Source organism: Dothidotthia symphoricarpi, assembly GCF_010015815.1.
Source record: "Dothidotthia symphoricarpi CBS 119687 unplaced genomic scaffold P153scaffold_6, whole genome shotgun sequence".
In the NCBI taxonomy this organism is placed as follows: domain Eukaryota; kingdom Fungi; phylum Ascomycota; class Dothideomycetes; order Pleosporales; family Dothidotthiaceae; genus Dothidotthia; species Dothidotthia symphoricarpi.
In genome coordinates, this window is record NW_022985013.1 from 839,467 (window position 1) to 853,255 (window position 13,789).

Consider the following 13,789-nt stretch of genomic DNA (forward strand, 5'->3'; position numbering starts at 1 on the left):
TGAATCAGAGCTCTACAGAAACGCCCCTACGCTGTCTTGACCGCGAAGAAAGCTCACAAATGCAAACCGTGGCAGCTGTCCAATCTACGCAACGATTGGCCGTCCTCGACGCGTCGTCACGCAATGCACAACTTCGCAGAGCGCTGCACCTCGTGACTTATCGGGGGTAGAGCATCGTGTATTTCCAATCCCCGTCGCAGGGCCGTTACGACCGTTGGTCAGCATCGCTGTGTGCAGTGGCCTCTCTCCGCATGCCCTCCTCAGAATGACCAAGCTTGCTTGCGAACCGTTTGCTGGTTACGGTATAGGCTGTCGCTTACCCTTGCCTCTAATCTTGAGGTATTCCCACCAACAGCGCAAGCCACAGGCGAAGTTCCAGGGGTTTTTCGCAAACAAGCGTCTCATACCACCAGCCCTACGCACCTTTCCACACTGCCGGCTGTTGCATCAGCATCTTACTACGAAGTCGGTGTGGTCCGCCTCCACTTGCGGGTAGTGTCAGCCCAGCCAAAAGCTTGTCCAACGATCTCTTCTGTCGTCGCTCTGAAAGAAGAACGCTGTCATGAGGAGGGCCAATTAGCGCTAAGATCTAAGCCATCCTGGAAATACTCGTGGAGGCGCCTCTGATGATCCACCCTTTGCTACCTAATTTGCTACGATGGTTGATCGCAAGCTAGCGTGACAACCACTTGTACGCCCTACGTATAAACGGTGGAGGCTTTGGTCGGAACAGCACTCCCCACTGCTGCGCCAGGATCGAAACGTATCTGAGCATAATACGCCCGACAGAGTAACATGGAGGTTTACACGACGCAAGGTACGTCGTGGAAAATTTCCCAAGGAACCGAAATTGGTCAATCTGGTCGACACTCGCCCAGCCTCTCTCCTAAAATTATCGGTCTATATATCGAATCGAATTCTGTTCTTCCTATTCCTCAAAAGATCCAGGGGCTTGTTTCGATTCATGTTGGCACGATATTACGATCGTCGGGCGCTCTGTGAATGTTCGTCCTATGCCCGCCATTCATTTGTCGAAGAAGCTAGATGAACTATTTTTGTGGCACTTGGCGGTGCAGTGCTCCTCCATACTATTACCAGGCGACATATGAATCGAAAGCTACGCCCCGAGACTCTGTTGTCTCACTGTCTTTACGGCCCGGGTTGAAGAGTCTTGTCGAGCAATGACTTGCCATCCATTTCCACAACACATAGACCAGGATGATCTTGCATGGTAGCGAACAACACATGAACTCGAAGAGGGAGAGGTGCTTGAGACTGTAAAGACATCGCCTCAGAGTTTCAGATTTGCTTCTATTTCCGACTAAAACAGATTCTCTTCCAGCCCATCACACTTCGATAGCTGTCATGCAAAGAGTACCTTATGAAACAGCATCTGCTGCTCATTTCAACCTCCCATTGGGACGGTTTTACTCTCTGCCACGTGGTGGCATTGTCAAAGACAGATAAGAGATTAATGATACTGGCACCCAATGCCCATTATCCCATCTCCGCGTCAGCATGTTGTACTCAAGCGTTAGTTCGATCTTGGAGATAGAGCTATATCTTTTCGGGAAAATGATCAGTATCCACCATGCCAATGAAGCGGAAGATCCGAACCTCGAAGATCTGCGACACCTATTTGTTTCGTAGGACGGTGCTATGATACCTTAGTCAGAGAATTTGTTTGCGCAGCATGGCGGAGTTACGCCCCGTTGTAGTAGACTATAATCACAATTGCGGGCTGCGCGCTTCTCTCAGTGGAACCAGGAGCCATACAGATTTTGTTAATAGCTGCAACCAAATTCATGTCTTAGAGGCTGCTGATGATCAATGGGTTTAGGCGTGAACACCTCGTGGTTCGCCGTCTTAGGCAACCAACTTCATGTCTTGTTATCCAATGACAACCTTCTCCAACCACTTTTCAGCATTGAGACATTGAAACCCCGGCCTAGACTGTAGTTTCGGCCTTCAAGAGTAGCCGTGAACTTCTTAACATATCGACCTTTAGCAGCATCAACATTTTAGTCGAGTATCGTCGACGTATCTCAGAGTACCAAATAAGCCTGTAACCTTTACTACGCGCTTGTGGCAACCACTTCATATGGGTAGAGTTTAATACTCGACATATCATCGTCTCTCACATTTGGGGCTTAACATTGCCTAAGACTGTCACGCGGGAACCTCTTGCAGCTTCAACATCGCAAAATCGTCGTATTATTAACTTGAAGCCAGCACTTAACTTACAATACAACATTACACTGCCATAAACGAAAGCTTAAGACTCGATCAACTCACCAAATAATACATGGTGACATATTATCTTCACGCCACTGGAGACCGACATAACGCGGGTGACATCGCATGGCGGTATGGCACATCGATAGTTGGAAACCGGTCAGTAAGCGGAATCTTCGCAGCACGGATAGACTTCTCAACAGAAGCTGTAAATTATATTTCTCTATCACAATCAAGCTGTCGAATGGCAAGACTCATGTGATGTCCCGAACCGGCTAGACTTAACGCTCATCCTTACAAGAAAGTCGTTGCGTCAAGCTCGCTCTGAGTAGCTTGCACGAATCAACTGCCTATTTAGGAGTGCAAGGCGAGACTAGGATCGGTCTTCCCGTCCGCTCTTGACCGCTGACCCAGGGTACGTGGTACGTATGTAGTGCGAGCTTGCAGGGTCATGTGATGTCGAGCCCTTCTGTGGTATGAATGCGAGAGGAGGATTCTTGGCCTCAAATGCTTGAACCGACATCTGTTTCGAAACAAAAACGGGCTATTTTTAACGACCGCTGCCAAGCTAAGCCACGAGCCTGACGTCTCACAGCCCTACAACCTGCATGACGTATCGGCAAATCAACACTTTCGCATCTTGCGACGCCTGAACCCCGTCTTTGTGACTCCTAAGTCAGTGATAGTCATACTTCAAAGTTTTTCAGTTAATTGGAGCGAATAACCATTCATCCTGCATTACCACCATTGAGTCAACTGCAGCAAGACTCGCCCTCGACCTTGTGTGTGCTCGGCACAGGATAGTCACCGTTCATTTGGGATGCCCACTGCAGGGTGTCAGACTTCGTGGCAGACCTGCATCGTAGGGCAGAGTGCCCCCGCGTTCAGTGGGTCGCTTTCAAAACCCGCGGGTTAACAGACCTGTCTGCTTGTGGGTTCACGAACTCGAACACTAGCTGGTTTCTCCGGCCGCGCTGTAGACGCAGTCGTACGATATGCATCAATATAACTTGATAAGGCGAGTGAGTTGAAAGCAAATACATCTCTTAGAAACGGATTTGGCCAACCATTGTCCCGACGCACTCAGGTGTCAAACTGTGCTACCTGGTGACGCGGCGTCACCTCGTGGGGTAGGTTCACGACCTCCGCACTATGTTGCAAAGGGATAACTATGCGCACCTACAGGATCGCCGGAACCTCTCCAAAGGCCATTATCTGTACACACCCTCTTTTTCGAGGTATGCGACAATATCTTTATCAGATGGTCGTATGTCGGCTTACATGTGCAGAATCTTGCAGCGTTCTATGACACAGTCCTATGAAATCTTGAGCAGCGACGCAGTGGTAGCGTGATTCCTCATGACCTGTTCCTCGACCTCGGCTTTTCGACCGCCTAAGTTGCAAAGGTGCTGTCCTTTAACGCAGCATTGTCGTAACGATATATATCAGAGCTCTCTATACACAACCAATCATCGACTGAAAGCGTACAAACCTCTAACCGTTCAATACCGGAGTCGGACAACACGGTTCTCCCGACTTGAGGGCGGAGATTAACGGATGTAGGGTTTCGTTATGCCTCCAGGCGGCACGCTGTAGCCTTACAGTGTAACATAAACACACCGGTCTGCAACGATTGTCTGTGCCCAATCCTTAATCCACTATCTTGCATTTAAGCGAAACCACTCCTCGCTGCTTACAAACCATCTGTCGTACGGGCGTAAGGCTGCACAGGGTAGGTTTGTGAATGATTGTGACCATGACTAAGACCTTGATGGCTCTTCTTTGTACAGTCTTCTCACAGAAACGCAACATGTATTTCTTGCTTTTGGCATGCATGCTATACAATACTATAAACGTAACCGCCGTATGCCAGGTTGATCGAGAACTGAGCCGAAAAAGGATCAAGTTGCTACAACAGAGGAAAGTATCTATGATTCTAAACAAAGCAAGGTCGTAGCGCGAAGTATATACAGTCACCCATGTCACCTCGTGTCATCGAACGGCCCGATAAGCCACGCTCTCGGGCCCCCGATCGATGGTTGTCATGAGGTTCGCACCTTCGCGAACTCCGACCAGGTAGTGATCTCATATATTCAACTCCTCTGCGCAATAACCGGCGCGACCTCGAACGCGTTTGGCGCAATTGTCAGGAAGGAACAGTATCAGCGATTGCAGAAGCCTTGCAACACGCATGCACTGCCCGAAAAGAAACATGCGGGTCTCCTCCAGGACTCACGCAATGCTATTCTTGGTCGCAAATTAGGTGAGGCCTCCAACGACCTGAAGCTTGGGCAAGGGACCCAATTTGCACGCACGGAAACCAACATAGAAACCAAACTTTCGCTACAACCAACCGACCACCCCGAAATGTAAAGAGCTACATGCTGTTCAGAGCACCTGAACTACAATACTAGCATCTGAGATACTTCAATGGAGCGATGTGATAACATAGTTCTGAGCACGCTGTCTAGTGCCTGTCTCTTTTCACGTACTACATTCCTCACCTGATTATCAACTCTCCATAACGGTCCGCTTCCCCGGTCATAAGATCAGTTTCGAGCTCAGGGGATTGGGGAAAGGCGGATGCAGCGCTAGCTGCAAAACAAAGGCGGTTCGTTCCCCACTTCAACGTGTCCCGTTGCATGGGGGTGAGTTCTAGACGTTGAAATCAAGCCTTGTTTATATCCGCGCTAGCCGGTCTGGATAAGATGAGCTTGCGAGAAAGATCGTCGAGTTAGAAACACCTGACACAGCTCAGGTGGTGTTGATGTTTCCAGTCAAATGTCACATTGTCGACCGTTAAATGTTGTAGCTTGAGACTACGAAATGAAAGCAAATGGTGAGTGGGATTGTGCGATAATTCGTCGAGCATTGACAGAGGAAGATCTTATCCTGCTCTGATACATCTGTCTATCTTACCCCAGATTGTCTGAAACGGCTCTCAACTTCGCTAAGCATCTGACACCGGGACCTGTGCACTAGGGCTGACAGGATATGATGAGGCATCTTTCGTAGGGCTGAAGACGACAACTTCATGTGCTATAAGAAGCCAGACTGACACTTCAAAGACACATTCAGCACGTTTCAAATACTTTTTTCTCTTGTTCTTGAACTTTGCGATCTCTGGATGAGTATATGCATTGAATCCCCTAGTAATCAAGGACGCTCCATCGCAGATCCCTGTTAGCCTCCAGATTGCGCAGTTCAATGGGCAAGACTGTCCCTTGTCCAGAGACATGTCGGGACACTCTGACGCGAAAGTTCGTCGACTCGCACAACAAACGGCACGGCACGAATGAAAAGCTTGCAGGCATTTCTTATCCCGGATCCGAGTACCTGCTTATCGTCTCCACTTGATTTACATGCGCGTACGAATCTCAAGTCGTGGCTCTTTCACCGGTTTACTGTTGTCCGCAAACTAACAGACTCGACCCACGTCGACTTCATGTGCGCGATTTATCACGAGCAAATTGACGGTTATTGGAATGGATTCGAGCATGTAGCGTTGTGGGGGCCAAAACTTATCCAATTAGAGACTTTTGTGACGTGTGCGGAGACTTTGAAGATCTACTCAATTGAGTATATTTTGCGGCATTCTGTTACCAGGACTTCAAAGTATAGCCTATGGGCGAGGTACTGGCTTCACGTTGTTATAAAACCTACCGTCTGATTGGAGTACAAGATTAACAAGCATGTGATTTGTTTGGTACTCTTCCCCGTTGCATCCCAACCCCATTACACTCCGACAACGTCTGCCTTGGGCAATTTCATCGAGCTAGCGACGTGGCTCAGGGATCAAAGTGGAAAGCACGCAACAATAAACGACGCCGCGCAATACTCCGCAGCAACCATGCAAGGTCGATCACGTATCACATTATTTTACGCCCCGGCGCTTCCTCGAGAAACAACAACCTCATCTGATGAACCCCATTTTCGAGAACATGGGCCGTGTCTCCGTGATCTCTCTGTTCGGGTCCGTAAACCTTGGAATTGTGTGCTGGTAAAGATGGCACTGTAACTCTGTAACCAACTCGCCCAAGCCCTAACGGGTTAGGCAACTATCTCTCGGTAATCGTAGATAGGGCAGTCGGTGAACTATTCCACCAACCAAGTCGTTCGCACACTGAACAAAGAAAGTCGCTGGAGACCAGATACCGTGTCGAGTTGCCTGCAAGAAGACGACTTGCATGTGCAACTTGAACGTATCCAGAAGCTAGTTGCAATTCCACAGAATCCTACTAATCCTCTGCGGGCTGACAGTCCCGTGCGTCGTACATTTCCCGAAGCGGCTGAGATGTGGCGCCGATAGCCGGGCGAAAAACGGTGTCGAATAACCCTTGCGAGCAATGCAACGTCGATGGACAAGGCAGATCATTATGTCTAGACTACAGGGCGGATTGGGATTCAGCTCGAGGCATGTAGTGTGACTGGGATATTTCAAGTAACTGGTAGATCGCAGGCGGAGCTCAAGGTGAGTGACACCCATTTGATACTGAGTCATGATAGAGCTGTTGCGCGCAGTGTGTTCGATACAATCAGGCAGCAAGAATTGGAAAGCGTTTACCTTAGTAGCGCTACGTGCATGGTATAACCAAGCTGTGTTCTGGGCAAGTGACAGCCCAGTCCTCGCAGTAATTTCCGCAAGAAGAGATACTTTTTTCTTTCCTTTGTGACAGAGGACTACCAGGCATTCTAAATAGTAAACTTGATCGATTATGCAGAGGAAAACTCTTTTCTTGACTTGAATCATACAGCGTTGAGGAATGTCGGTATCCCCTTCTTCTTTTGAACAGATGCTGCCTTTTCCAGATAGAACTCAAACATGCTCTGCAGTGCCAGCGATTGCCGCGGTCACCACGCCGCAAAGACACGTATATAATGCAATCTTATTGTATTTAGCGCACATTTAAGTTACAGCGCCTCTTTCCTACAGCAATATGTCAAGGAAGCCGCGGAGCCAGCAGCACAAAAACCTTGCAAAAACGAATACTAGCAATTAGCACGACAGCGCGGTAGATTTCCCAATGCCCATCATCACACTGCTCCAAGAACCCACCACGATACCACCCCACACATAGTCGCCCAGCTTTAATCTCTCTAGACCAACCACTCAAGCACCCCCTTCCCCTCCCCGCTTGGCACCTCACAATCTGGCCCGTATCACACCCATCCTGTCTAATTCCAGATTTCCAAGAAGCCAACCCTACTATAAAGATGCAGAACCGCCAACATGTCAGCCTCACACCCGTCACAGGTAGCACTGCATGGTGCCACGCGGACGCGCGGATGCAGGGCGTAAACACCATGCTGCAAGGGCTAAATATGTCTGGTGCAGGGCGCGACAAAGGCGGGGCAGGGGCAGGGCAGGGCGTAAGATCCCCCATGGCGCTTAAGGCGGTGTGGGGGATTGGGCTTTTGCCCTGGCGGACGGGATGGAACGGCGGAGATCGTATGGTCGGGATCGGGACAACGTTTGAGATGCACAGCCCGCCGGCTTTTGTGGAGAGTACACGAACGATAAAGAAAATAGAGGGAAATACACAGATGCTCGCGTATTAAACAATATACTCTATTCTAGAGCAGAATGGGAAAGCACAATGGACGATAGTAAACGGGGTATACCAAGACCACAAACTCCTTCTCCTCGCCTTCTGCCTTGTTTGCAATCAACCCCCCTTCCGTCTTCGCCGATTTGACTTGCCAATTCACATTCCAACAACAGGCTTCTTCTTCACAGCCCGCATCGCGGGAACCGTGCCCTCCTTGCCCAACCCCCGCCCTACCTCTACAACAATCATCCTCACGAAATCTCTACTGAGCCAGTAACTGCTATGTGCACCCAGCATGGTGAGGTACTGAATCTCCAGTGGCCCACCGCCGTACTTCATAAAGAAGTCGATCTGGCCGTTGTCGTTAAGTAGATACGCTCTCTTCTCTGCAATCTCTTCCCGCGTGAAGTTATGCGTTTCAAGTTCCACATTCGACGGCAGGCGGAATGTAGGCGGCTTGTTGACATCGTAAGCAGATGAGGAATCCTGGCGGCGGAAAGGATTGCTGAAGGCGAAGTATGACGAGGACGCGGAAGGAATGGTGACGGGTTTCAGCATCTCAGCATACACAACGTCGACGGTGGCGTTGATGCGGCATGCGACGGGATCATAGGGGTTGATGATGTTGTAAATATTGTCTACCGCTAGGCAGCCGTAAGTGCCTTGTTCGCCGGCAACTCCAGGCGCAGCGTACGAGTCTGCGCCAGGTTTCTCTTTGTCGCGGCGCGGGAGGAGACCGGCGTTTTTCATCAGGAGGAAGAGGCCGACTGGGCTGCCGCATACGAAGAGGTCGGTAGTATCGAAGACAAATTGATCTGTAGGCAGATCTTCCTCGGGGTATGAGAGAGAACTGAGCTCGGGGTCCACATATGTTGGTTGTTGGCTTAGGATGTCGACAGCCATGACCGAGCCGAGTGAATGCGCGATTAGATGCACTCTGCCGTACTCTTGGAATCCAGGGTTATTTGCACACCAAGTTCGGTAGATGCGGTTTGCTTCTTGTATGCATGCGGCGATCATTTTGGGGTTGTGCTCTGGGGATAGATAGTATGGAACGTCGAGCATGACATCGCTAACAATACCGCGGATAGAAGGTAGGGTCTCTGGGGTGATGTGCTTGAGCGTATACTTGTTGACTGCAGGGTCTTCGATATCCTCAGGATCAGCAGCGTCGGATTGAAGAGAAACGCGATGTCGCCAGTTCACCTACTAAACGTTAGCTTGAAAATCACTAGATTATGCTGAGAGGTAGTGACCTACCGGCAGCACCATAACGCCACCCATATCCTTCCGCAAGTGGCGTTTCACGCTTGGTGTTCCGAGTTCTACGTTGACTTCTCGCCTGAAAGCGTTCATCGCGTGTGTAAAGTGGAACGTCTCCATACGCTCTGACAGTTTCTGCCCAATACCGTGGATGACAAGTACTAGATCTGTCACCTTTGGTCTTTCCGAAAGAGCAAGCTCAGCATCAGATTTCTGTCTCCGAGAAACAGGTGCTCCAGCTTGAGAAGTCGATACGCCCTCACGCGCTCTCCGAGCAGTGACTGTATTCTTGGTCGGATGCAGTTTATCCCACTTCGCCTGGTCAAAGCCACGCACGACACAGACCCCAATAGCTCTGGATTTGCGGATGTAATTGGCCAGTGGTCTTCTGCCGTAGTAATCTGATGGTTGGAGTGCAGGCTTCAGGATATGTGCCACCCTTTCGTCAGCGTATATTATGCCAGCTTTCAAGTACAGACGTTTTGTGCCATCAGCGCCATACTCGAGGTCCCCAGCTGCTTTGTTGTCGGTACCTTCAGGGCCTGTCGAGATGTCTATCAGGTCGCACGCATCCTCAACGGTTTCTCGTCGCTCCTGCTCTGGATCGTCTACTTCGTCTGGTAGGGTGCTCTGGACTAAACCTGTCGACCGCATCTCCTGCGAAGTGGATGGTCGGCTCTCCGGCCTCTTCACTTTGTCAGGCCAGAGCTTGTGCAGAATCTTCATCTCCCCTGGCGCTCCCACCTCAGCCGCGCTGTTCAGTTCGTCCTTCCATGTCTGTGTCCAGGGCTGCAGCTCTATGTAGCCCGCCTCGAGCATGTTGGCGACTTCGACCTCGACAGGCATCATCGTGTCCTTGTAAAACCATGTCCCTCTAACTATGCGGGCGATATCGCTGAGCGGCGACCAGTAGATAGGCTCCATCCGTATCGACTCGGCGTCCATGACGACCTGATGTAGTCTCGACACGCCTACCGGTACACTTGCAGAGGGGCCTGCTTTGGGCTTGGACGGCTTCTTGGCTGGGCCTTTGTCTTTGCCCACTGACAAGGCAGGCTCCATATCGTCGTCCCATTTGTAGCTGTCCACCTCATGTATAGTCGGCCGGCTGCCCCCGTCCATGGGCACTGGCTTCCATGCTTTGGCCAGGTTCCCCCGGGAAGGGGCCCTGATAAAAGGCGTGCCCGTAATAGTCGGCTCGGAAGATGGCGATGCCAGTCCCGGGTCCAGCGCCCTCAGCGATGTGCCCATTGCCGGTCCTTGTCTCCCACCGCTCGAGCTGGGGCTACTGCTTGCGACCAGTTCTGCAGACCTCGAGTAGCGTCCTCCGCTGTTCGACCTCGCCAGGGGAATGTCTCTCCCTTTCATAGGCACATCTTCCCGTGACGCACTGCTGCCTCCCCTCTTCCTCTTCAGCCGCTCGACTGCTGGGTTTGTCAACGTGCCCTTCTCGCCCAGTTCCTCGTTGTGCTTCAGTATCTTCTTCCTCAGCTCCAGCCATGACGCGTTGATGGCGTCGTTGTCGTACTCGGAAAACGGGCGCGGTGGCTGCCTCTTCCCACTCGACGCCGTCTGCGCAGGCGGAGGGAGCGGGGAAAGCGGGTCGTCGATGGCAAGTGGCGACGTGTAGAAGTAGCGGACGGGCACAGCGGGTGGTGCTTCAGACGAGTGGAGCACCTCGCGGATGTACGAGTTGGTATGGGACAGCATGGTTGGCTCGCGGTTCGCCATGATCGTCGTGATCGTTGGATGGGCGCCTTAGTGATACCCGCAGCAATGGACAGCTCTGGATAGGCGATTTCAAATCATGTCGATAAAAACATGCGCTTCGTTGTCCCCATGACGCGTGGCAGAGCAGCTCACGAGGTGGAAGAGTAGACAGTCGCCATGACCCGTCTTGGTTCCCGCGTGCACGTTTCCGACCACCATGGAGCTCTGACGCAACACCAACATTTGCTCGCTAAACGTTGCCATCCATGTCGGACATCACATCTTATCGATAGCCATGCACGGCTCGAATTGCTCCAGCATGTGCAAGGCTTGGGCTGTGAGCTGGCTATGGAATGTTTTGCACAGAAGACTCCACCACCCACAAGAAGCACGACTCACGGCACCACGACACAAACAAACGTGTTGTTCATTACTTTCATTTCTCATGGCTGCTTGACTATATACAGTTCCAAAGAGAGGCCCTCCATTTCTACATTCGCTGCTCAACCGAAAAGAACGTCACCAAGCCTGATCGACACGGTCTTGGTCTGGAGGTAGTTGTCCAGCGCCGCCTCACCTAGCTCACGGCCAACGCCTGACTCCTTGTACCCTCCGAAGGGCAACTGCCAGTGGAGAGTGTTGTATGTGTTGACCCAGACGGTACCTGCCTTGAGTGCGTTGGCAGTTGAGATGGCTGTGTTAAGGTTGGTGGTGTGGACGGCCGCCGCAAGACCGTAGGTTGAGGCGTTGCTAAGCTTGACGACCTCTTCTTGCGTCTTGAACTTGGCGATTGTGCACACGGGGCCGAAGATCTCTTCTTGTTGGATCTTCATGTCTTCAGTGACGTTGGAGAAAATAGTTGGCTCGATGAAGTAGCCCTTGTCACCCAAACGCTTGCCACCCGTCTCAACCTTGGCACCTTCCTTCTTGCCCGACTCAATGTATCTGAGTATAGGTTAGCAATTGCATCAGCATACATTTATGGTACATACCCCATGATGCGGTCGAACTGGAGTTGCGAGACCTGAGGACCCTGGAATGTGTCTGCGTGGAATGGGTCGCCGACAGCGTTCGCGGCAGCACGCGCCTTGAACTTCTCAATAAAGGTATCGTAAATCTCTTCTTGAACATAGACACGCGAACCAGCGCAGCAGCACTGTCCGTGGTTGAAGTAGATACCAAAGTTAACCCAGTTGATAGCGTCCTCAATGTTTGCATCGGCAAAGACAATGTTGGGGCTCTTTCCTCCGAGCTCAAGGGTGACCTTCTTCAAGTTGGAGCCAGCAGCAGCCTTCATGATCTGTCGGCCCACAACGGTCGAGCCAGTGAAGGCGACCTTGTCAACGTCCATGTGCGAGGCGATGGCTGCACCGGCAATCTTGCCGAAGCCGGTGATGATGTTGACGACACCAGGAGGAAAGCCAGCCTCTTTAATCAAGCTAGCAGCAATGTATCCAGAGAGAGGAGTCTGTTCTGCCGTCTTGAGGACGACAGTGTTGCCAGTAGCGATGGCAGGGCCGATCTTCCAAGCCCACATGAGTATAGGGAAGTTCCATGGGATGATTTGACCGCAAACACCGACCTGGTGAAGTTAGCTTGGCTCGCGCAACTCATGTAGATGCATAACTTACTGGCTCCTTCCTGATGTAGTTGAAGGTATCGGGTGAAGTATCGACAACCTTTCCTTCGATCTTATCGGCCCAACCACCGTAGTACCTCAAGCAGCCAGCAGCAGCAGGGACATCGACGTTCTTAGCCATGGTAAAGGCCTTGCCGTTGTCCAAAGCCTCAACCGCAGCGAGGAGATCGGCATTCTTTTCAAAGAGATCGGCAAGCTTGAAGAGGAGCCTTCCTCGGTTCTCGGGTGTCTCTTTCCTCCACCCGCTGTTGAAGGCTTTGCGTGCCGCCGCGACAGCGATGTCAACATCCTTCTCAGTGGCCTCCGCTACAGAGCAGATAACCTCTTCTGTCGAAGGGTTGATGACCTCGAATGTCTTGCCATCAACGGAGTTCACAAACTCGTTGTTGATGAAACTGTTCGGTGTCAGTACATTGTAGAACAATGTACGAATAGGATTGCATGAGGCAGCACTTACAGGCCAGTAGGCTGGTCATATTCGCCCGTCTGAGGGGTCTTGAGCTTAGTAGACACACCAGACATGATGTTGATTGTGCAATGAAACGAACTGGGTATCAGTAGAAAGAAAACAGGTGAGGGGAGTAGGTGATCTGGATGAGAGAGCAGAGGGACACGGAAACCTTAAGTAGTCCCCGCCACGACGCCGCGAGTGGATATCTCCACCGGACGAATGCCCCAGATAAAGAGCCTAGCAGCCTCGGCCATGAGGAACCAGACTCGGGCCTTCGAGCAACCTATCGCGGCTTTCGTGGTCATATCTCGAGTGGCGGTTAACGCAGCAGCGGAAGCCTGTGCCCCGCTCTCTGCCCCGCAGTGGGGATTTGAACATCGTGGAGGCGCGTCTGACCATTCCAAAGATGGTGCTTGATCCTCAATCATAAAACAAACGTGATAGCTAAATTTCTTAGTTGCCCTTCCACAATGCAAGACCATGACTATGGGTATTGCAGTCGGCAATGATTGTGATATCACAGTCTCGATAAGTGGCATGGGGACGAAAACCGAACAAGAGCCTACGTCTGAGCCTCTAAACTAATGTGGAAACGGTCAAGCTTACCCCATGAACCCCAGCATGTTCGGCTTCCATTTGAGCGAGCACCGGGCGTACTTGTCCAGAGACTGGAAAACTCATTGTATGACAAATCATGAACAATCCTGAGTTCTTATTGAAAGGTGCAACGCCGGAGGTTCCACAGAGTGCTTCTGTTCCTATCCGATTGCGTCGGACGAGCGCTCCAATCCTACAGTATTCACCAATGGAGGGAGAGTCGGCAACGCGAGTTGCCGCAAACTTACAACTAGTCTAGTGGATTGCGGGGAACAGCTACCAGGTGCAAACATTGGTGTGAGCTCTTCGTAAGGGCGGCATATGACGCAGACAGAACATGGGACC

The 13,789-nt window shown here is 51.2% G+C and overlaps 3 protein-coding genes across 3 annotated transcripts; all 3 read right to left on the reverse strand.

The window, feature by feature from the left end:
* Positions 1-6,350: 6,350 nt before the first annotated feature.
* On the reverse strand, positions 6,351-7,089 carry P153DRAFT_198053 (uncharacterized protein). The gene has a single exon (XM_033662471.1). The coding sequence runs from the start codon at positions 6,983-6,985 to the stop codon at positions 6,449-6,451; it is 537 nt and encodes a 178-aa protein (XP_033525922.1). The 5' UTR covers positions 6,986-7,089; the 3' UTR covers positions 6,351-6,448.
* A 654-nt stretch (positions 7,090-7,743) lies between these two features.
* Positions 7,744-10,925, reverse strand: P153DRAFT_312014 (DDHD domain-containing protein). Its single transcript, XM_033664827.1, has 2 exons — positions 9,045-10,925; positions 7,744-8,990 (listed from the first exon to the last, which is right to left on the reverse strand). Exons 1-2 carry the CDS (start codon positions 10,776-10,778, stop codon positions 7,941-7,943), a joined length of 2,784 nt encoding a protein of 927 aa, XP_033525923.1. The 5' UTR covers positions 10,779-10,925; the 3' UTR covers positions 7,744-7,940.
* Positions 10,926-11,173: 248 nt separating this feature from the next.
* On the reverse strand, positions 11,174-13,178 carry P153DRAFT_365121 (aldehyde dehydrogenase). Its single transcript, XM_033667763.1, has 4 exons — positions 12,854-13,178; positions 12,389-12,791; positions 11,750-12,339; positions 11,174-11,702 (listed from the first exon to the last, which is right to left on the reverse strand). Exons 1-4 carry the CDS (start codon positions 12,916-12,918, stop codon positions 11,261-11,263), a joined length of 1,500 nt encoding a protein of 499 aa, XP_033525924.1. The 5' UTR covers positions 12,919-13,178; the 3' UTR covers positions 11,174-11,260.
* Between the last annotated feature and the right edge of the window lie 611 nt (positions 13,179-13,789).

Excerpts from the sequence above, each read along its gene's own strand:
- P153DRAFT_198053 (XM_033662471.1), bottom strand. The coding sequence starts at position 6,985 with ATGATTCAAGTCAAGAAAAGAGTTTTCCTCTGCATAATCGATCAAGTT.
- P153DRAFT_312014 (XM_033664827.1), bottom strand. The coding sequence starts at position 10,778 with ATGGCGAACCGCGAGCCAACCATGCTGTCCCATACCAACTCGTACATC. Across the intron at positions 8,991-9,044 it reads GTGGCGTTATGGTGCTGCCG|GTGAACTGGCGACATCGCGT; the intron begins GTAGGTCACTAC and ends AACGTTTAGTAG.
- P153DRAFT_365121 (XM_033667763.1), bottom strand. The coding sequence starts at position 12,918 with ATGTCTGGTGTGTCTACTAAGCTCAAGACCCCTCAGACGGGCGAATAT. Across the intron at positions 12,792-12,853 it reads TATGACCAGCCTACTGGCCT|TTTCATCAACAACGAGTTTG; the intron begins GTAAGTGCTGCC and ends GACACCGAACAG. Across the intron at positions 11,703-11,749 it reads CAGTTCGACCGCATCATGGG|ATACATTGAGTCGGGCAAGA; the intron begins GTATGTACCATA and ends ACCTATACTCAG.